Genomic DNA, 21,459 nt, shown 5'->3' on the forward strand with positions numbered 1-21,459 from the left:
TTGAATTGCCCAGCTGAGTTTGTATTATTTTATGCTTTTGCGAGTAGATAATGAGAGTGCCATTTCCCTGCAGTCTATCTGAGTCAGTAGTACCTAGGATTATATATATTTTTGATTTTAGCTTTAATTTTAAATTTACATCAACAATAACATTTACTTCATTGTCGTACAGTCACATGAGTTCTGACAGGTGCACCGAGTTGTGTACCTGCCACCACAATCCGTATATAGGACAGTTCCATGGCCTAAAACATTCCTCCTGTGTGTAATCACCCCTGACCTCTAGCAGCCATCTGATCTCTTCTTCATTCCTATAGCTCCATCTTTCTAGAATGTCATTTAATCCAATCATAGTATGTAGTATTTTTTAAAAATATGTTTCAAAGATTAAAATTCTTTTCAGTGTAGTTGATACACAATGTATGCAGTATTTTAAGTGAGTCTGGCTTCTTTCGTTAAACATCATGCCTTTGAAAGTCATCCACATTGTTGCATGTATCGGCAGTTTGTTCCTCCTTCTTGTTGAGTAGTTTTGCATTGTGTGAAGTACCACAGTTAGTTTATCTGTTCACTTTTTGAAGGACATTTGTGTTGTTACCAGTTTTGGGCACTTTTGAATAGAGCTGCTATGAACACTCATGTACGGGCTTTTGTGTAAACAAATTTTCATCTTTTGGATGAATACCGAGGAGTCAGACTGCTGGGCCATATGCTAAGTGTATCTTTATTTTTGTAAAGGAATTGCCAAACTGTTTACTTAAATGTTTGTACCATTTTGCATTATGTCCAACAGGGAATGAGAGGGTTTTTTTGTTCGTGTTTTTCTAGCCGTTCTGATGGCTGTGTGTAGTGGTATTTCTTCGTGGTTTTAATTTGTGTCTCCTCAATGACTAGTGATGTTGAGCATCTTTTCATGGGTTTATTTGCCATCCACATGTTGTCTTTGGTGAAGTATCTGTTCCATCTTTGGTCTGTTGGAGTAGATTGTTTGTTTTCTTACTGTTAAATTCTTTATAATTCTGGACCCATAAGTCCTTTGTCAGATAAGTGATTTACAAGTGTTTTCTCATGGTTTTTGGCTTGATTTTTCATTCTTTTAAAGAAATCATCCACAGACCAGAAGTTCTTAATTATGACAAAGACTACTTCATCAGTTGTTTCTTTTAGGGATTACGCTTTTTGCAGTCTACGGTCTCTCTACGTCGGTGAAGACCATATATATTTTTCTGTGTTTTCTTCTAATTTTTATAAGTTTATGGATTACATTTAAGTTTGTAATTCATTTTGAGTTAATTTTTATATAAAGTGTGAGTATAACGTGTGAGGCCCAGATTGAGTTCTTCCTTTTTTTTTTTTTTTTTTTTTTTTTTTGCCTGTGGACATCCAGTTGTACCACCATTTGTTGAAAGGTAGTCTTTTCTCCATTGAATTGCCTTTGCTTCTTTGTTGAAAAACAGTTGATCATATGTGTGGGTTTATTTCTGTTCTCTGTTCTCTTTCGTTGTTTTATGTTGTCTGTCCCTTTGCCATTACCACACTGGTCTTGATTACTACAGCTGGATAGTGGGTCTTAAAATCAGTTAGTGTGAGTCCTCCAACCTTGTTCTTTCTAGTTGTTTTGGCTATTTTAGTTCCTTTGCATTTCCTTTTTTTTTCTTTTTTTTTTTTAATTATTTTTTTAATTTTTATTTTGAGAGAGAGCGCGTGCCAGTTGGGGAGGGGCAGAGGGAGGGAGAATTCGAAGCAGGCTCCACACTGTCAGCACAGAGCTCTGGGCTCAAACCCACTTACCATGAGATCATGACCTGAGCCGAAATGAAGAGTTGGACACTCAACAGACTGAGCCACCCAGGTGCCCCTCCTTTGCATTTCCATGTAAATTTTAGAATCAGCTTCTCAGTATCTGCAGAGTCCTACTGGAATTTTAATTGGCATTACATTGAATCTATAGATCAATTTGAAAGTTTAACACGCTTAAAAATATTGAGTCTTCCAATCCATAAACATGTCAATCTGTCTTATTAGGGTTTCTTTTATTTCTTTCATCAGTGTTTCGTAGTTTTCAGCATGTAGATCCTGCACATATTTTGTTAAGTATTTCATTTTGTTCAATTCTGAATGACATGGTTTCAATTTCTGACTGTTCAGTGTTAGTGTAGAAATACCGTTGGGTTTTGTCTATTGAGTTTTTACCCAGTGACCTTGCTAAATTTCCTTATCAGCTTTAGGAACTTTTTGCAGATTGGTATTATAATTTTTTAAAGTTTTGCCAATTTGATAGGTAAAAACTGGTGTATTATTTCCTAATTTGTTGCATTTCTTTGATTCTTAAGAGGATTGTATGTTGTTTTTTCTTAAATCTCTTTTGTGAATTTCTTTTGTTTCCATCCTTCATTTGAATGTTTTGTTGTTGACAGAGTTATTCCCCAGTTTATCAGTTGTCTTTTAATTGTGGTTAATTTGGGTTTTGTTTTGTTTTGGGACACAAAGGTGTTTTTGGTTTTTTGGTTTTTTTTTCTTTTTGTTTTAATTTTTATGTAACCAGATTTGGTATTCTCCTTTATGGTTTCAGCCTTTGGTATCATGCTCGGAAAAGCCTTCCCCACTCCTTTATACCCTTCTGTAATGAGAACACATATTCTAGAACTTGCTTTTGTGCAAATTTATGCTTTATGTTTTGTGCAAATATAAAATCACCCTCTTTTATTTGTCTTCAATTGATTGCATTTAAATTTTTCTGAGTCTTTCATCTTCGGATTTTGTTAGGGGTGATTTTATAGTTTTTGTTACATCCCTGGGCTAGAGGGTACTCCTGGCCTTCCCCCACAGTGTGGCTGTTGAGAAGTAGAGGAAGGGCAGCCCCGCTGGTAATGAAGACTGAGCTGGGCCACAGGGAGGGGTTTCTGTTTTTATGAAAACATTCTCTACACATTTAATTGCGTGCTTTTTTCATTTAACTGTGTATTATGGATGGCTCCCATGTCAGAGCATTTAGGTTTACCTTATTCCTTCTAATGCATAATTTTCTATTTGAGAAATGTACCATAATTAATTTAGCTCTTATGCTATTGCTGGACATTTAGTTTGTTTCTAATTTTTTGCCATTGTAGATGTTTTAACATGAGTTTCTGTGTTGCTTCTTTTTAACTCTGCAGGTCTCTTTAATGTGGGGAACAAGCTACTAGTGAGCCTGGACTTGCTGTTTGCAATCCGAAACCAGATCAAGTTGGGGGAGGACCCCAGAGTGTCCGTCAGCACTGTTCTGAAGTCAGTGCAGGAGCAGACAGGTACAGGTTGTCGTTCTCCCTTTTCCATGCTAGTTCTGAGTTCCCTGAGAATTTTCAGCACTGGGCTTCGGTTGAAAGAATCATCTTGCAGAAGAATCTGATAGTTCGGAAAGGAGACATTCTTGACTTCCCTGGAACTCTCCTCCTTTTGAATTTTGAGAATGCCAAATTAACTTTGGGAAGAATGAGTCTTTCCATCCAGCCAGGGACCCCCAGCACGAGGTTAAGCTGACTCTTTAGAAGTTCATCCTCTGATCATATGGGTAGACAAGGCCTCACTGCATGTTGATCAGACTCACTCTGAGTACATAGCTTCTGGAGGTCTGCTACCATTCCCAGGGCTCATGTTGAGACCTGAGGGTGGTGACCACCCTCCTTATTATTAGCAATTATTTTCCCCCTTGCTTTCCTTCTCTCTGTTGTTGCTTTTCCCTTCCTATCCCTGCAGGTTTCCGTTCCCTTGCACCTTGCTTGCTAGGAGGTCAGATAGAGTACTGCAGAGGTTCTGGGGTCAACAGGCTTGTGTTTGAGTCTTGGCACTGCTACTTAGTGGCAGTGTATTTTTGAGCAAGTTATTCTCTGTGCCTCAGTTTCTCCAGTTGTAAAATGAGGATGAGAATAGCTTTTATTTCATAAAGATGTGAGAGTTAAATGAGTAACGTATTTGAAGTTGTTTGCACTGTGTTTAGTGCCTAGTAGGTACTTAGTGCGAGGTGGTTACAACTCTGATTGGAATTGCCCTTTGGGGTTGCCACCCGAGCCCTTAGGGCCAGGGTGCTTGACCCCCGGGGGTTCTTAGGGGAGAAGCAGTCTTGCAGAGTTGCTGTTCTTGCTGGCCATTGGCTCATGCCCAGTGGCCTCACGGTCTTTTGCCGTGACTTCTCAGAACTCTTGCTCTCCTTGCAGAAAAGACCCTCACCTTGGAGGAGCTGAGCCAGCTGCAGGAGCTGCTGTGCAATGGCTATTGGGCTTTCGAGTGCCTCACTGTCCGAGACTACAATGACATGATCTGTGGCATCTGTGGTGTGGCTCCCAAAGTGGAAATGGCCCAGAGGAATGAAGAAAATGTGTTGGCACTGAAGAGTGTGGAAGTAAGTATCTCCTGCCGCCTTTAGAACTGTCCTCACGCTTCGGCAGCCACCTTCCTTCATGCTGTCCCAGGAACAGATGGCTCTAGTCCTGCCTGAGAGAGGGGAGTGGCTTTTTTATCTAAGGAAGGCTGGATGGAAATTATGGCATTTGTTACTTGCCAACAAACTTATTAAACATGAACCAGGTACACTTTTTAGACACTTGGGACATGGCAGTAAAAAAACCTATAAAGTTCCTGTGCTCATGGGGCTCGAATCCTGCTTTGGGAATGTGGGAAATCCCCAAATTTGAGAATTTAACAGGAAACAAACATTGTTAATAATTGTATGTTATATCAATGTCTATATTATATGTAGTAAGTAGTAATTAAAAGTAGCATAGTGACAGTAAAGCAGGTGAGGAGAAGAGAGCAGTTTGGTGGAGAGCGGGATTCCTGTTTTCTAGAGGGTAGTAGGGGGAGGCGTCTCTGATATGGTGGCATTTGAGGAGAGATCTGAAGCCCACGTAGCTCTCAGGGGAGGAATATTCCAGGCAGAGAGAGCAGCAAAACATGGTCTGAGGTGGGCTTCCTCTGCCTGGTTGAGGAATGGCAAGGAGGCTGGTGGAGAGCGGTGGAGAGAGTGGTGGGATGTGTGAGTTCAAGAGGCTGCGGGAGGCCAGACTCCACGGGGGCACATGGGCCCCTGTGAAGACTTACACCAAGTGAGATGGAGAGCCATGGAAAGAAAGTGTGGAAAAGAATGACCTGATCGGGGACTTAGGTCCTTAAATAAAAAGCGTTCGCAGAGGTAATACCAAACTCAGATGGGTTTTATACCTTAATTCTAACATCTCCAAGAAATCTATGATTCTGATCAGAGAATGGTAAAAGCAGATGTATTTCTCCACCTCATTGTATAAGACCAAATAACCTTGAAAATAAAACCAGCCATTTACTATAAGAACAAATCGGAGCTGATTGTATTCATGAATATAGATGACACAGTGCTCTCTATAGGATAATAACAGTGAGTAGAGTAACACATCATGACTAAGCTTATCCCGGGAAACCAAGATTGTTTCAACGTTAGAAAATATACTAATGTAATTTGCTGCTGTACAGGTAAAAGGTAGAAACCCGTATGATTATTTCATTAGGTGTAAAAAAGGCTTTCATTATTATTTAACACCAGTTTCTTTTTTTTTAATATTTTTATATTTTTTAATGTTTATTTATTCTTGAGAGAGAGAGACAGAGCATGAGTGGGGGAGGGGCAGAGAGAGAGGGTGATACAGAATCTGAAGCAGGCTCCAGGCTCTGAGCTGTCAGCACAGAGCCCGATGCGGGGCTCGAACCCACACACCGCGAGATCATGACCTGAACCAAAGTCAGCCGCTTAACTGACTGAGCTGCCCAGGCGCCCCAACCCCAATTTCTGATAAAACTCTTAGTAAACTGAGAAGAATAGGAATTTTTCTTAACCTGGTTACGTGGTGTTTCAAAAAATCCCATAGGTTCCTGAACTCTCTCCCACGATCATGCTGAGAGGTCTGGTCTGCATGCCTGTGAGTAGGCTAGCAGTAGCGTAGTGGTGGGGTGTGAGCTCCCCATCCCTGAACTTGCAACGTGAAGTGTCTGTTGAGGCACTGGACCTTCAGCTCATCTGTTCTCTACCAGGGGTGGGTGCGGGCCCTCTCGAGAAAAGCTTGGGTGCATTTTGGCATGGCCAGCTGAGCCTATTAGGGATTTAATGCACATGCCTCTGTTTCTTCCCAATTAAAAAAAAAAAAAAAAAAGCATATATTTTGATTACGTATTCCTTTGAAGGATGGTGGTACGTAACAAGACATATGAACGTAAACATAGTGCTTCCTGGAGTCCTGTAAGTGTTGTTTGTAGATAAAGTAAACTATAAAAAAAATTTTGCTGTTGTGTGTTATGTCATCAAGAGGCTATTGCCAAACTTCCTCGGATCTGTTCATCTCATGGTATTATATATAGTGTAGTGTTAATAGTAATGCAGCTAGGGTTTATTGAGCATGTTACTGCGTTTGCCAAGTTCTTTGGCTCTGCTCAGTGCTTTATTATAGGACTTACTTCTCCAAGCCTGTGAGATTTTTATAGATGAAGGGACCGAAGCCCAGGGGTTTTGTCCAAGCTCACCCTGCCAGGAGGGGTAGAACTGGACGTTGGTGTTGGCTGTCTGACTCCGGAGTCTGAGTTTGTAAGCACTGCTGTGCTCACTCCTGGGACCCTGAGCTCCAATTTTTGTTGTTGTTGTTGTTGTTGTTGTTCTTGTTTTTTGTTTTTAAACACATCTGGCTTCGGAGACCATTTGGTTTCCAGAAGTAAACAGATGCCCACCTCCCTGCAGAGCTTAAGTCTCGTAGACCTGCCTGGTACCTGCTTTGTCAGATCAAGGCTTTTTCTCAGAGAATGGCGTAGAATTCCCTTCACTCTCAGTATAGGCATCTCTTCTCTTCTGTGGTACTGGGTATTTCTTTCTAGAGACCAGGACTTCCTTTATTCTCCCTTTTGTGTGTGCAGGGTGGTGTGACGGATGTGTGGGGGAAGCAGGTGGAGGCTCTTCTGATGTCAGGGAAGTGGAACAAGAAGTTACTGAACAGAACTTAAATTTGCATTTGTCCCTGAGGAGACTGTCTGGTGGCCTCTCCCCTCAGGGACTGTATAGAGGAAGACCGTCTGGACTGATGACAGTCACCACATCAGTTTGCACACACAGCAGCACAGTCAGCTGGCATTTCTCATCCCCTTGTTTTGTGGAGAGGGTGGGCTCAGTAGCTGTAAAGTGTGGTGGGACATCTGTGCTCTTTGCTCGCAGCGTGCACTAGCGCCCTGGGTGGCAGGAACACAAGGCTTAGGCTTTGGAACTGGACCTTTGTTCGCATTCTTACTCTGCCCCTTACTGCACTAGTGTCACCTCAGACAGACTCCCAGACTTACGGAGCAGTAATCAGTGTCCAGCACATAGCGGGTAGTCAGTGGTAGTCCCCCTTTCCTTGCGAGTCAGGGAGAGGACTGGACTATAGATGGATGCAGAAGGGACATAGGATTGTTCGGGTGTTGGGGAGTGCTGTAGTATGGGAGAGAGGAATGCAGCCAAAAGGCAGTTGGGTACTAAGATGTCAGATCTGGGGGTCCCCTGGCCGTGCATGGCCGTCAGATGCGCCCCCCCCCCCCCCCCCCACTTTTGTTGTCCGGAGTGTATCAAGAAGGGGGGCTGTTCTGTTGCTAATACTCTGTGGCTCCTACAGTTTGATCATTTTTATCCTTATCTTTTAGTTCACCTGGCCCGAGTTCTTGGGCCCTAGTGAGGTAAACGTGGAGGACTTTTGGGCCACAATGGAGACAGAGGTGATTGAGCAGGTGGCCTTCCCTGCCAGCATCCCTATCACCAAGTTTGATGCGTCTGTTATTGCCCCCTTCTTTCCACCGCTCATGAGAGGAGCTGTGGTCGTCAACACTGAGAAAGACAAAAACCTGGATGTGCAGCCAGTACCTGGTGAGATCACCTGACTCAGGTCAGGGGAGGGCCCAGTCCAGAGTCTGGAACATTTTCATGGCCAGACAGCATAAGTGGGGGGCGGGGGCGGTGCGATGGGCAGGCTCACCTAGAGGGCTCTTTGGAGAAAGATAGTGACAATCTGTGACAAAATTCCCTAGAGATTAAAGTCATGGTGCAGAATTTTGGAGAGCTGCCAGCCAACTTTCACAAAACAGTACTTTTCCTTACCAAGTGGAATACATTTCCTATTTTATTTCATTTTTTAAATTCTGGACGTGACCTCAGATGATCTTAAAAGTATTTTAATACGTTGTGATCGGCTGGTTCTCAAACAGTGCTTCCTAACATTAGTTGCTGAGGTCTCACCTCATGTTTACTGTTTCAAGACCCAGAAACTGGTTTTCTTTTCTAAGACCTCCACATAGTTCTCTGTTGGCCAGGCAGGTTCAGGAACACAATGTACAGAGAGTGTTCTTGAAATGAGCGCTACTGCTCATCTGCTGCTGCCCTTGTGGTAAGCATCTGAGATCTTGATTCTTAAATACCCATTTTGGGGTTCTTTGAGGGCACTCTACTGAATCTCTTCCCTACATGTTCAAGGGTAGAAAGCCGGTTCTGAGAGACTTCAAATATCTCCAGAAGTTATAAGACCTTCTTTGAGTCCACCTCCTCCAGCACCCGGGGCAGTGCTTGGGGCAGAGCCTGCTTCCACCGCCTGCTGTACTTAGGCCTCGTCTCCCCCGCCCCGCTTCTCATCCTCACACATGAGGGGCTACCCGTGACCTCTGTTGGCTGGCAGCAGCCCCCCCACCCCCCCTTTAACAGGGCTGTCTCTTGCAGGCCATGGCAGTGCCTTGGTGAGGCTACTCCACGAGGGCACCTGCAAGCTTGAGGAGATTGGCTCCTACAGTGAGGAGGAGCTACGGCACCTGCTGAGGCAGTGTGGCATCCCCTTTGGGACAGAAGACTCCAAGGTGAGTGTCGGGGGTGGCAGTGCAGATAGGGACTTTGCGAGCAGGCTGGCTGCCCTTTCTGGGCAAAGAGATGAGCACCCGTGACAAGTGCCTTCACCGGACAGAAGGTGCGGGCAGTCAGGGAGGCCTGGGATGTGGTCCACAGCCAGAGCATAACAGGAATGGGAGGCCTTTGCCTCCAGTCAGTTCCTCTGTGGGCCCAGACTCTGGGGTCAGGAATCCTGGCTCTCCCACTTACTGGGCGTGATCTTGGATAAGCTCTCCTACGTTTCTCAGCCTCATTTTCCTGGTTTACAAAGTGGAAATAACCAAACTACCAACCCATGAAATTGTTGTAAGGGAGGCACTTTGCAGTATGTGGTTATCACCTCTCCTGGCTCTTAGAAAATGAATGCTGTTACATGCATGAAGAGAGACAGTGTGTGTATGCATGTGTGCGTGCGTGCACACGTATATGTGAATGTGTGTGTTTTATGCATGTATTATTTCCTTTTTTTTATACTAATATGCTGTTGAAAATGTTACGCTTTCTTCAAGTTCAGACTCAAATATTAGCTTTTTTTGAAGCATTCCCTGCCCTGTAAAAAGTAGGAAGACTCCAGGCTTCAAGAGTCTGGCACTTTGGTCATTCTGGCTGGCTCTGTCTGTGACCTGGTCCTTTCATGGCCCTCAGAGGACTTTGGGCTAGGGAGGCTCCAAGGCCCACTCTGGCCTTGGCAGTTTATTCTTTTGCTTTGGATATTGAAGTGAGCATTTGGTGCTGCACACCAGGCCTGGTCCCTTAGCATTTACTGCTCTGTTTTTAATCTTGTCTTGCTCCAGGAACAGCTCTGCTTCTCCTTGTTGGCCCTCTATGAATCTGTACAGAATGGAACCAGAGTTAGACAGCCCCCACCTCATCTCACAGGGGGTAAAATCTACAAGGTGTGCCCCCATCAGGTAAGAGGATAAGAAAGATACTGTGAATTTGTCCACACCAGATTGTCCACACAGGGAATCTGGTTGATCCAGCTCATCCTGTGGGAGCTGGCGCTTAGGTCACTGGGCAGCCTGCGGAGTAGCTCCTTAGGGGTCAGTGCCAGCATTTGCACTAGGAAGGGAGCCTGCATCGTCACCAATGAGGATTAATCCCCTTTCCACATGCTGGCCCTGCATAGCTGTTGAGGATTCAGAGGTGAGCGCCGAAGATGTCATTCCTCCACTAGATGACCTCATTCTAGAAGGGAAATAAAGCCACCATGGCATATGGCGCTAGCTCTGAAGGAACTAGACGAGACCTGAGATAGAAGATAACAGAGAGGGACCTGCTGTCTGGAGCAGCCAGTGATAAGCTGTGGAAGTAATGTTCCAGCAGAGGGAGGGGTTGACCGCTAAGTCCTGAGTGGGGAAGCCTAGTGAGCCCAGAGGAGGAAGGTTGGAAGGGTCACCAGAGGCCAGATCATGTAGAGCTTTGTAGGCCACAGCAGCAGTCTGGGTTTCCTTCTGAGAGTGATGAAGGGCCCACTGGACAGTTCTGAGTGGGAACTGGGGAGGCCGTAGTTCAGATTTTGGTTTAAGAAGAGCACGCCTTATGTCTGTAGAGCCTGAACAGGGTAGACACTGGGATGACTCTGGGAAGGTTGCGCGCCATATGACAAAGCTGGCCAAGGAAGACGCTGGGGTTGAAAACCCCTTGAACAAGTACTTAAACAGGGCAGAGATTGCCAGCACAGCCTTCAGTTAATTCAGGTGTGTGAGCGGACGTGGTGACTGGCTAGCCACAGAGAATCCGATTATCAGCTTCTTTGACAAAAGCTGCGTCTGAAGGGCAGACTTGATGCCTCTCCCTGGCAGAACAGAGCCTGCTCAGAGGACTGTGCTCATGTGACTGGGGACTGTCTCGTGGGAAGCATTTGACCACACAGGGCTGTGAGAGCTGCAGAGCTCAGGGCTGTGATAGGCGAGCAGGGTTACTAGGAGATGATAGCCAGGACTGGTAGGGGTGAAGGTAGGGAGGTAGAGGCAGATGCAGGATTCCCCACTGTACACAGAGCTCTTCAGCAATGAAATGGCATCTGGGGGCGGGGGGCCCTGTTGGTGGAGATGTTTCCTGGTTAACATTGGGCAGCATATCCGGGTCTGCTGGAGAGCTGCTCAAAATACAGATGCTCAGGCCCCACCCCCAGAGGTTAATTCCTTAGGTTTGGAGTGGGGCCCTGGAACCTCCATCTTGAACCAGCTGTTAGCTGCTGGTGCTGTGTGGCTGGGAATCGGAGCCACTGGACTTGACAGTGCTTGTTAGTGTGGAGGGTGGGGTTTAGAGCAGATGCCCTTGGGGCCTCTCAGCCTCAGTTGAAGACCAAATGGTCCCAGCTATTCTCTCAGGAAGTCGGGGACGAACTAACAACTTCAATTAGGGACAGAAGTAGGAAGCAGGATGTGACGGGCTCTGGCAGGACGGCCATGGCTTTAGTCACAAAACCTGATTATTCCTGGGAAGAAGGCAGTGAAGACTCAACTCAGTCTGTCTGCTGATTGGCTGTGCTGTGTCCTCCCATCTCCCTGCCCAGGTGATCTGTGGTTCCAAGTATCTCGTGCGGGGGGAAAGTGCCCGCGACCATGTGGATCTGCTGGTCTCTTCCCGCCATTGGCCACCTGTCTACGTGGTAGACATGGCCACACCAGTGGCCCTGTGTGCTGACCTCTGCTACCCAGAGCTGACCAACCAGATGTGGGGGAGGAACCAGGGCTGCTTCTCTAGTCCTGCGGAGCCACCTGTGGTGAGTTCCCTTCTGAGGAACTGGAATAAATCCCGCAGACTCACCATGTTTCACCTCCTGGTTCTTTGGGAAGGCCTTACGGGAACCGTCTCCGGCATCCTTTGTCTCCACTACTATTTTGTCTTGATGCTCTGAACCAGCATGTACTCCACAAATTTTTACTGACCAACCCCTGTACATGTGAGGCCACAGCATGTCACTGAGGAGTGCCCAGGATGTCCCAAACACAGATATTTTGGAGTCAAAGGAGTTGCCCTCCAGATAAGCCTAGAAAATTGCCGCTTTTTGGAGACATCATGCGTGTTGGTGTACTAAAGACCCAGACCAGCCAGGTGTTGGATTTGACCACGAATATACCGCATGGCATACCTGTTATGACCTAGAGGTACAGAGGCTTAGAAAACACCGGTCGTATCCAATCTACTCTTCTTACTAAAAGGGTAGAGTAAGGTCCAGAGAGGGGAGGTGGACTTATCCAGTGTCACAAAAGCAGATTAGAGGCAGAGCCCTTGTCTCTGCTTCTTGGTGCTTTGAACCAGGCAGTGATTCTTACCAGACACATGTGCCCTTTGCTGGAAGACATGTTAGGACCGGCAACAGGAAAAAGGGGGACATCATTGTCATCATTCATCTTTTCCTTATTCCCTGGGACTCACTGGCTCTGTGAGCTTGTGCTGGGCACTGCCGAAAGGCGACTGAGCCTCAGCAAGGGCCCCCTTCTCCCCACTCCCCGCAGCCCCAGCCTGAATTGACTAGGCACAGTAGTAAGTGATAACAGCTCAGGTAAACCAACATCTGTTCTGGGAGGTGGCCTCTGTTGCTGTCCCCGTCCTCACGAGGAGACAGAGGCACTGAGGAAGAAGAGAGGGGACTTGCCCCAGGAGATGTAGGCATATGTGGAGACGTGAGGGTTTACTGGGCTGACTGACCCCACAGCCTTCATTCTCCCCCACCACACAGCTTCTGCCTCAGTCATTCCCTCATGTCAGAGTGGTTTCTTCTCTCTCCTCTAGAGCGTATCCTGCCCAGAGCTCTTGGACCAGCATTATACTGTGGACGTGATGGAGGCTGAGCACTCTGTCCAGCACCCAGCCACCAAGACTGCCGCACGGCACATCGTCCATATAGACACACAGTCCAGTCTTGGTGACCCCAGTACCGGGCACCACTCTTCAGCCCTATGCCCTGAGTTAGCACCCTACGCAGCCATCCTGGCCTCCATTGCAGACAGCAAACCAAACAGTGTCCGCCAGCGGCCCATTGCCTTTGACAATGCCACCCACTATTACCTCTATAACCGCCTCATGGACTTCCTCACCAGCCGCGAAATCGTCAACCGGCAGATCCATGACATCGTGCAGAGCTGCCAGCCTGGCGAGGTGGTCATCCGCGACACCCTCTACCGCCTTGGGGTTGCTCAGATCAAGACAGAGGCTGAGGAAGAGGGTGAGGAAGAGGAGGTGGCTGCAGTGACAGTATAAGCCAGGCTCTTGCACCGGGACAGGGACTGCACCATCTCAAGCCATAGTGAGGCCCTTGCCCGAGGCAGATCCATCCAGGGAACCAGCGGGAATGTTCACCTTTGGGGAGGCCTCTGATGCTGGGACTGACCAAAGAGCTTCCCTTTCCTGAGCATGGTGGGGCACGGGAGCCATGGTTCTCAATCTCCTGGGGGTCAGGAGAAGCACCAGGACACTCCTTACTAGCCCCAGAGAGCACTTAGGGGACTAGGATGTTCAACAGAGGGGAACGGAGGCTGAGGGAATGCTGGTAGCGGATGGCTTCCCTGGGGCCTGCTGCGGGTCTGGGTCGAGGTCCTGGGGTGGGCTGAAGCGGAGTCCGGCCTTCCGGGGGGGAAGGCCACTGAGGTAGCTCTTCCCACCCCAGGGAACGCTCTTTCCAGCCCCTGTGGCCACACAACTTCCTTTTAGCCTGTTGCCTTTGACTTGGGGGCCTTTGGGGCCTCATTAGCTCTAGGGGTCCCTTTGGGCTCTTGATTTTCCCAGAGGAGGGATGCATTTCCTTCCTACTCTTCCTGCACCCAGATTTGGGGGAAGCTGAGGAAGGAGAAACAGCCACCGCTCTCTTCCAGGACTGTCTTCTCTGCCCTGAGCTTTAAGGAAGAGGACCCCCTTCCTCCTTTCCCTGGCCACTGCTGCTGCACCCCACATCCTTTCTGGGCCCTGGATCCTCACCACAGAAGGGATGTGGCCCACTGGCATGACATAACCTGGCGGCAGTAGGAAAAACTCCCTTCTGTGAAGGGGAAGCAGACTGGGCCATAAGGAAACAGCGGGACTGGCTCAAGTGCCTAAGGTTTGCTTAGGGCACGGGAATTGGCCGTGTGTTATTTAATTTATTGAGAGGAGTGGAGTAGGTGGCTTTTTTCCCCTCCTTCCCCTGCCAAGAATAAAATTTATTAAATTATCTGTTTTGGTGAAGCAAGAATCAATTCCACGCTCCTTGTGTGGGGCACAGTGTGGTTGAACGACCAAGGTGCTGAGCTGGTCACTGGACATGAAGAAGGATGGAAGGAGGTCCCAGGGAATCCGCAGGCCCTCGTGTGGCACAAAGAACCAGAGGCCAGCTGTGTTAATGCTGTTAGTTTAATGACAGAGATGTCCCGCAGCGTGACTGTTAGTTAAGAGGAGTCAGCTTGTCGGAGTGTGTGCTGCTTGCTTGGTGTGGCCAGCCACACGGGTCCCCTGCCTTCCAGCTCAGAACGACAGGGTGGGGGGGGGGGGGGGGCAGAACCCCGAACTTTTAGCTGCCACCTGGCTCGTTCTAGGGACCAGATCCAGGGAGGGTGGGGCTGTAGAGAGAAGGCCAAAGGGCAGGGACTAGGAGGTACAGTTCATTCTTACAAAAGAGCCCCCCCCCCCCCCCCCCCCCCCCCCGCTCTGAGGCACTGGGCCAGGCACAGTCTCTGAGCACCTGTCTGCTCTTGCCGTTTCACTTGGCTACAGGGGGGGTCCTCTGCCAAGGCCTAAGGAGCCTTGTCTTCTCAATGTTAGGGCACTTCATGGCCATAAAATCAGTCCATTTCCAGTGAGACAAGCGAGTTAGGGAAAGGGGTTCCTGGAAGTCAGAACAAGGTTAAGAGAGTGAGCTGGGGGTTCTCCCAGTCAGCATAGCAAACGTGAGGCCATAGCATTGAGAACAGTGGGCGGGGTGGGGGGCTCAGCCCTAGCCCCTGATTGGCAGTGATGGCCCAGGCCCTGGAAGCGGGGTCCTCCCGAGACCCCCGTGGATCTCACGTTCCTGAGTTTCAGAGCTGGGCTGGGCTGTTGAGTGAAATGACCAAGGGCAGAGTCTGTAGGTTCTCCCCGTGGTGCCCCATCCACGGAGGAGTTGAAGCTTGGAGGAAGGGGAAAGCGGCGCTTCCCTGTTGTCCCCTCAGCAGAACTGGTAGTTGTTGGGCTGCAGCAGGGGCTGGGCGATATCCCCCTGCTCACAGCAGGCCAGGTGCTCGCTAGAGCTCTCCTCCTCGGGCTCACTACTGCTGCCACCGCCACTGCCAGTGCGGCAGCTGCTGCTGCTGCTGCTGCTGCTGCTGCTTGGCAAGTTGGTGTAGTTCTGAGGGTGGGAGAGTCAGGGGTGGTCAGTCCTGACCTCTCAGGCCCAGCCCGGCCCTGCTGGAGCCAGCCACCCATCCTGAGGCCAGCCCCACTCACCGGCACTCTCCTGTCCTCTTGGGCCTGCTTCTGGAGGAGGGAGCAGATCTGCTGGAACGTGGGTCTGCGGGTGGGCTCCAGGGCCCAGCAGGCCTGCATGATGCTATATCTAAGGTAGGACAGAAGCTGCCCGTGGGTCTGGGGATCCAATATGCACACATGCACACGTGGGCACATGCACACACACCCTTACAGTCTTGCCCAGCAGAGGTCCTGAAACCTAGTGAAAAGTGTGCCTGACACAAGGCCTGTGCTAAGTCCTTGATATGCATTATCTCATTTAATCTCCCCAGTAACCCTTGGAAGCTATTTTCATCACGCCCATTTGACAGCTGAGGGGAGAAAAAACTCAGAGATGCTATCTTGCCCAGGCTCCTAGAACTGAGAAGGGGCACTCCCGCTGCCTGCAGGTAGGTCTGAGAGGTGGGCTGAGATGACTGTAACAAAAGACGAACATGGCAGTGAGCCGGCCACAAGTGCCTGGCCAGACGCGGGAGCGGCTGTGTCGAGAGTGGCTGGGGAAAGGTGTGCTGGGCAAGTTCACGGCCTGCCGGCCCACGGAAAGGCCGTGGCGAGGGTAGGGAGGTGGCAATTCTTGGTGGGCCAGCTGTAGCGAGGTGGTTAGGAGGCTGCATTGCAGGCTGGCTGGTTACACAGTGAAGGAGTGGCTGACACCACAGAGAGCCAAGATAAGAAATGAGAAGAGTCTGCCTCGACATAATAATAGAGTCTGACTTCAAAGTCTATCATTTGAGTTAGCACCAGTCCCATTTAAGAGACCTCTGAGAACAGCTACTTGGAAACCAGCGGAAATCCCGCACTCCCTAAAATGGGCTTGTTTTGGCCCACTGTGGGGGAGATGAAGCCTGGCCCTGGAACACTGTGGACAGGGAGAGACTAGGACCACACACCTTTCCATCCCCTTCAGCCAAAGCCTGGAGAGTCCTCTCTTCTCCCTGGGGTCTCTCACTTACATGTTCTTTGGGGCGAATGCAGGCTGGGCCATTTGGTATCCATCCTTCACCAGTTTGTAGAACTTGCTGTTCACCAGGATGCCAGGGTAGGGGTTCAGCCCTGCAAAGGCCAAGAGCACGTAGGAGCCCGTGCTCGGGGCTCACGTTCACCTGCCCCCACACCCACACCTACATAAGAGTTACAGTAGGCATAGGCTTCAGTGAAATTTGGGAATTTCAGTGAAATTCACCCCGGCCTCATCACACCACACAAAGAATTCCAGCACAGGCTTGGAATAAAAGGTTACAGGAGCTCGCTGAAGGGCTTAGCCCAAGTCTCTGTGCCTAGCACTCCAGAAGTGAGATGTGCACACTTAAGACAAGGAGGGAAAACTTCATCTGAGGAAGCAGCAACTGCACCGGCAGGCAGATGAAGGAACAGCCCAGAAGGAATGCCTGGCAGCATGGAGCATCTGCCCGGCCCACACGGGAGCTGCACTGCTTGGTTTTCAGACGCTTTGCCCGTCACTTCACTCCCACCAGCCTTTCCTCTGCCCTGGGCAGCAAACACTCTTGGCTGGCATCCTTCGTGAGGTATAGGACACCATGGTAACCAAACACGGGTCAGCCCCAGGCTGAGCCTGCACTGGCCCAGTGGCCTACCGAGTGAGAAGATTTCCCAGAGCAAGATGCCATAGGACCAGACGTCGCTCTGAACCGTGTAGACACAGTCAAAGATGCTCTCCGGAGCCATCCACTTCACAGGCAGGCGGGCCTGGCACGGAAGACCCCGGTCACCTCGGACCCCGGCTCACTGCCCCCTCCCCAGCCCGGCCCACCCTCCCCAGCACTCACATTGCCCTTGACGATGTAGTTGGAGTCATTCATGATGTCCCTAGCCAGCCCGAAGTCCCCAATCTTGGCCACACGCCCACTGGTCAGCAGGACGTTTCGGGCCGCCACGTCCCGGTGGATGCACTGACAGAAAGTACTTGCAGAGTTAGTCTCGGCCCATCCCCCACTTGAGCCTGAGGTGCAGGGGGAACAGCCAGGGTCCCCCCAGAATGCCTTGGGCTCCTCGTCGAGGGAGTGAGCATCAGTTTTGGTCCTGTACCCTGGCTCCCATCCCTACCTGCTACCAAGATCCAGGTCTGAGGAAGTTTCATATGGCTGGAAAGTTGGGTGTTTAGAAACCACCATCACTGTGGCCCACTGGGCCTGAGCAGTGGGAGCTGACTCAGAGCCAGGCGACCCGCTTGTGCTCAGCAGGTATGAGCCCTGGTGCTGGAAACAGCCTCTGACCCCACCGGCTGCTGATAATAGCAGCTGCCCCTTCAGGGCCCGACCGTGCCAGGCTCTTCCCTAAGCATCTGCACACACCGTAACCCTGTTTTGCCCTCCCAAATCTGCTGTGAGGGGGGCGGTCACAGCCCCCACCTGCTGGGAACCTCCTGAGTTGGGCATATTGTACACATCATCTCCTACCCTCACGACAACTCAGGGAGCTTCCTTTATCGGCCCCATGAGACCGTGTGCTTCACAAGAGGACATAGTCGTCTTGTTCACGCTGTTGACCAAAACTGAAGGAATAAGGCCTGTTCTTGGAAACGGGGTCCTCCATGGCCTGCTGCACCCCAGGGAAACAGGTCTGCTCAGGCTGGGGCCCTCACCGTCCTGAGTTTGAGGAACTCTTCAGGCATGGGTTTCTCCCACTCACCCCTAGAGGCTGTGTGGCAGCTGCCCACTTGCTCTCTGGCACCCTAGCTCCTCCTTGTCTTCACCACGTGCTCCCCTTTCCTCCCCTTCATCCTTAATCACCCAGCCTCACGGGAGATGTGGGGGTTCAGCCACCTCCCACCTCCCTGGATGACCACATTTGGACCCAGTTTCCAACTCACGTTCTTAGAGGCAAGGAAGGCCATCCCCTGGGCCACCTGGCTCGAGAAGTGGAGCAGGTCCCGTAGCTCCAGTGGCCTCCCGTCCTCCTTGCCCAGGTCTGGTGTGGGGAGAGGTGTCAGGGCAGCCCCACCACACCCCAGCCCCCAGCGGCCCCTGTCCTCCGCCCTCCGCACCTGCCACCCAGCGCCTCCTCACCTTCTTCAGAGAAGGAGTCGTTTGAAGAAGAAGTGGAGACAGGCCTCATCTCCACATAGGTGTCTACACCCTGACTGGAGAAACCGCTGTCTCTATATAGGAAAAAGGATGTGGGGGTGGGTAGGTCCCCATTGCTATACTAACCAGCACGGGCCTTGGCCTCCAGCTCCCCGTGTCCTCTCCAATCAGCAGGGAAGGGCAGGGACCTCAAGGTCAACTCGAACATCCCTTTCTGACAAGGAACCCCCCCAACCCCAACTGCCACCACATTCTGTGTAAGCGATCATTGATCCCTGCTTGGCCATCCCAGGGAGGAAGCTTACAATTTGTTCTGTCTTTGGGCAGCTCTCTGCCTATTACAAAGTTCTGCACTTTTCCTAATGCCAGTCTGCCCCTGGGATTTTCCTCCTGCTGGTCCTTGCTCTGCCCTCAAGGGCCACACAGAAGTAGGCTCCCTTTTCCCATAACAGCCCTGCAGGGATTTGAGGATATTCTAGGGCCCCTTCTTTGAGCCTTCCCCGCCTGGACAGTGGCTCTCACCACTGGCCAGCTTCACATTCAACCACCTGGGGAGTTGTCAACTCTCCCCATGCCCAGAACACCTCAGAAATTAGGGGTGAAACCCAGTCATTCACACTTTGAAACCTCTCCAGGCAGTTCCTGTGTGCAGCCTGAGCGGAGGCCTCTGGTCTAGAGGAGGGCTTCCTAAACTGTAATTCATGAGTGTAGGACTCACCTGGGCAGTCTCATCTAAATGCTGATTCTGATTCAGCAGGTCTGGCGGGCCCGAGCTGTGTCTCTAACAGCTCTTAGGTGATGGCTGTGAGCATAGGCTTTCAGTCGTAGGTAGGTTGGAGAAGCACTTCTCTAGATTGAATAGCCACTACTGTTTCTAGTATTCTAACAGGTGTGATTTCTGGCCGTCTCCCTTTCCTGTCCCCTCTGCGATGGAGATGCGCACCTTGACCATGCCCATACTCTAGTGTTCCCAGAAAGAGAAGGGAGTGTCTTATCTATGCTCTGACCGTGGCAAAACCATCCCCTCCCCTGGTCTAGAAACTATACTTCTAGCCTGGGAACCCGTTGGCAGGATTGGTTCCCATGCCATTTGCCCTTGAAGTGACCCCACTGTATGAATCCTTTCCCCATCTGCACATTTGAAGATAAGAAGTTAATACTTCACTTTAGTTCTCATTTTTATTTGACCTGGCCTGAGGTTCTAGCCTGCAGAGGCCCAGTGTGAGCCGCCCTTTCAGAGGGGTGTCAGAGAATCAGAAGAGGAAGCAGATCCTGCCAGCCCTCCTATTCGAGGATACTGGATGGAGTTAAATGGCCTCCTTCCCCTTTTGCCTCCCCAGGCTTGGCAGCTGAAAGTGGCTAAAATAGGGGTTCACTGTACACCCTTCTTGTTCTGATCCTGTCTCAGCAGCCTGGCCCTGAGGCCCCACAACCCCCAAGACTGAGACTTTCAGGACACCACTGTGGCTCAGGTGAGCACTGGACCAGGAGTCAAGGGAGCAGAATCCGAGCCCAGGCTCCGCCTCTGCCCCTGACTCATGTGTGACATGAAACTGGCCACTTCCTCTCTCTGGTTCCCCATGTGGCTTTGTCCATTTGTCTCTGAGTGGCTTCCAGGAATCACAGCAGTACAGAATAATGGAGACGGAAAGTCTCTGAGAGGCTCAATCCCCCAATGGCTTGCCTGGAGAAACCGAGGCCCAAGTAGATCAGGGACCTGGCCACAGACTGTTTTGCCCCTTCTCAGCCAACAACGAACAGACTCTGTCCAGGTGCTCTGCAGCCCCTGACGGCATGGGAAAAACAGGGCCATTACCCCCAAGATCTGCCCATCTCTTGCTAGAGCCCTGAACGGATCTTGGCTGACCTTTTACGTACATTCAAGTGACGATACCATTAACGCCTGTCTCCACCAGACTATGAGTCACCCATCTTTGCCCAACATGCTCCTAGAACATAGTAGGTCCTCAATTATTTGTTGGATGACAGAAATAAGTAGTAGAAAAACTGAGTTAGCCCACAGAAGCTGGGGTGACTACTCCCCGTGGAACGTGAGGGCCACACAGCCACCGAAGCCTGAGTTCACTTTAGGGACAGACCCTGGGGCTTCCTCCCAGTCCCAGCCTCTTTCCTGTCCTTTGCCAGGGTACTACCTGCGAACATATTTCTTCTCCAGGTGGATGTTCTTGTAGCCAGCGCCTGCCTCGGGGTCCTGGCCCACACTCAGGCTGGGGCCCAGCATGGCCTCAGCCTGCCTTCGCAGGAAGTTGAGCAGGTCGCCGTAGCAACAGTACTCAGTGATGACCAGAACAGGGCCTAGAGCAGCCAAGAGAGTGGGGTAAGTGCACTCCTTATCCTCCCCACCCCCGTGTGAACAGACATGGGGTAGGGCAACAGGATACCCTGGAATGGGGATTCAAGAGCCCTGAGTTCTAATCCTGACTGACTGTGAGCAGCTTTTTCTGCTTCCTTTGCCTCAGTAACCCCATCTGTCTAAAGCAGAGGAATCTCAAAAAACCGTAGTAGAATTCCTTCTTCAAAGGATATCTGTGACAGTTCCGTAGAGGTCAAGGCCCTGGGGCACCTCTGTGGACCCTGTGGTGAATGTCCAAGTGTCTTTGGGTGGGATCTTCCCTCCGGACCCCCGGAATCAGACTCCCTGCAGCAGGGCCTGGGGACCTGCACTCTTATTCCCCTCTCTGGCTGACTCTGATACCCACCAAAGTCTGAGAGCCACTGATCAGAGCTCCCAGAACTATCTATCATTCATAAACAGCTTCTGACCCATCCAGGCACCTGGTGTGGGGATTTGAGGAATGCTGAGATAGATAGGGATCCTTCCAGAACTTGGGGGAGATGGGAAGATGGGGTGGGGTGGCCATGGGCCCCGATGCCTGCCAGGACCCCTCACCTCCGTGGGTACAGGCTCCCAGAAGGTTGACTATGTTCTCGTGTTGGCCCAGGTGACTCATGATCTTCAGTTCTGACATGAGGGCCTCCTTCTCATCTGCATGAGCAGTGGCTGGGAGATGGAGCCACAGGTCCCATAGATGGGGAAGGGCAGGACATACAGAGCCACACGGACAGATGGGAGACACCCAG

General features: G+C 50.2%; 2 protein-coding genes across 6 annotated transcripts in view; one reads left to right on the top strand and one right to left on the bottom strand.

Moving 5' to 3' along the window:
• Positions 1–14,045, top strand: part of HMGXB3 (HMG-box containing 3) — a 47,281-nt gene extending 33,236 nt beyond the window's left edge. For all 5 annotated transcript variants that reach the window (XM_078445758.2, XM_078445765.2, XM_081796226.1 and 2 more), the window contains 7 exons: positions 3,156–3,287; positions 4,194–4,378; positions 7,663–7,882; positions 8,726–8,859; positions 9,682–9,798; positions 11,409–11,618; positions 12,632–14,045. In XM_078445758.2, coding sequence (XP_078301884.2) covers positions 3,156–3,287; positions 4,194–4,378; positions 7,663–7,882; positions 8,726–8,859; positions 9,682–9,798; positions 11,409–11,618; positions 12,632–13,099 — 1,466 coding nt within the window. In that variant the 3' untranslated portion in view covers positions 13,100–14,045. The remainder of the gene's footprint in view (positions 1–3,155; positions 3,288–4,193; positions 4,379–7,662; positions 7,883–8,725; positions 8,860–9,681; positions 9,799–11,408; positions 11,619–12,631) is intronic.
• A 161-nt stretch (positions 14,046–14,206) lies between these two features.
• The window catches only part of CSF1R (colony stimulating factor 1 receptor), a 29,390-nt gene continuing 22,137 nt past the window's right edge, over positions 14,207–21,459 (bottom strand). Inside the window, exons 13-21 of the mRNA XM_060634688.3 lie at positions 21,269–21,379; positions 20,511–20,673; positions 18,340–18,431; positions 18,144–18,241; positions 17,101–17,223; positions 16,909–17,020; positions 16,267–16,366; positions 15,293–15,401; positions 14,207–15,194 (exon numbers count right to left, since the gene is read on the bottom strand). Coding sequence (XP_060490671.3) covers positions 15,015–15,194; positions 15,293–15,401; positions 16,267–16,366; positions 16,909–17,020; positions 17,101–17,223; positions 18,144–18,241; positions 18,340–18,431; positions 20,511–20,673; positions 21,269–21,379 — 1,088 coding nt within the window. The 3' untranslated portion in view covers positions 14,207–15,014. The remainder of the gene's footprint in view (positions 15,195–15,292; positions 15,402–16,266; positions 16,367–16,908; positions 17,021–17,100; positions 17,224–18,143; positions 18,242–18,339; positions 18,432–20,510; positions 20,674–21,268; positions 21,380–21,459) is intronic.

Source organism: Panthera onca, chromosome A1, assembly GCF_046562875.1.
Source record: "Panthera onca isolate mPanOnc1 chromosome A1, mPanOnc1 haplotype 2, whole genome shotgun sequence".
NCBI classification, from domain to species: Eukaryota; Metazoa; Chordata; class Mammalia; order Carnivora; family Felidae; genus Panthera; species Panthera onca.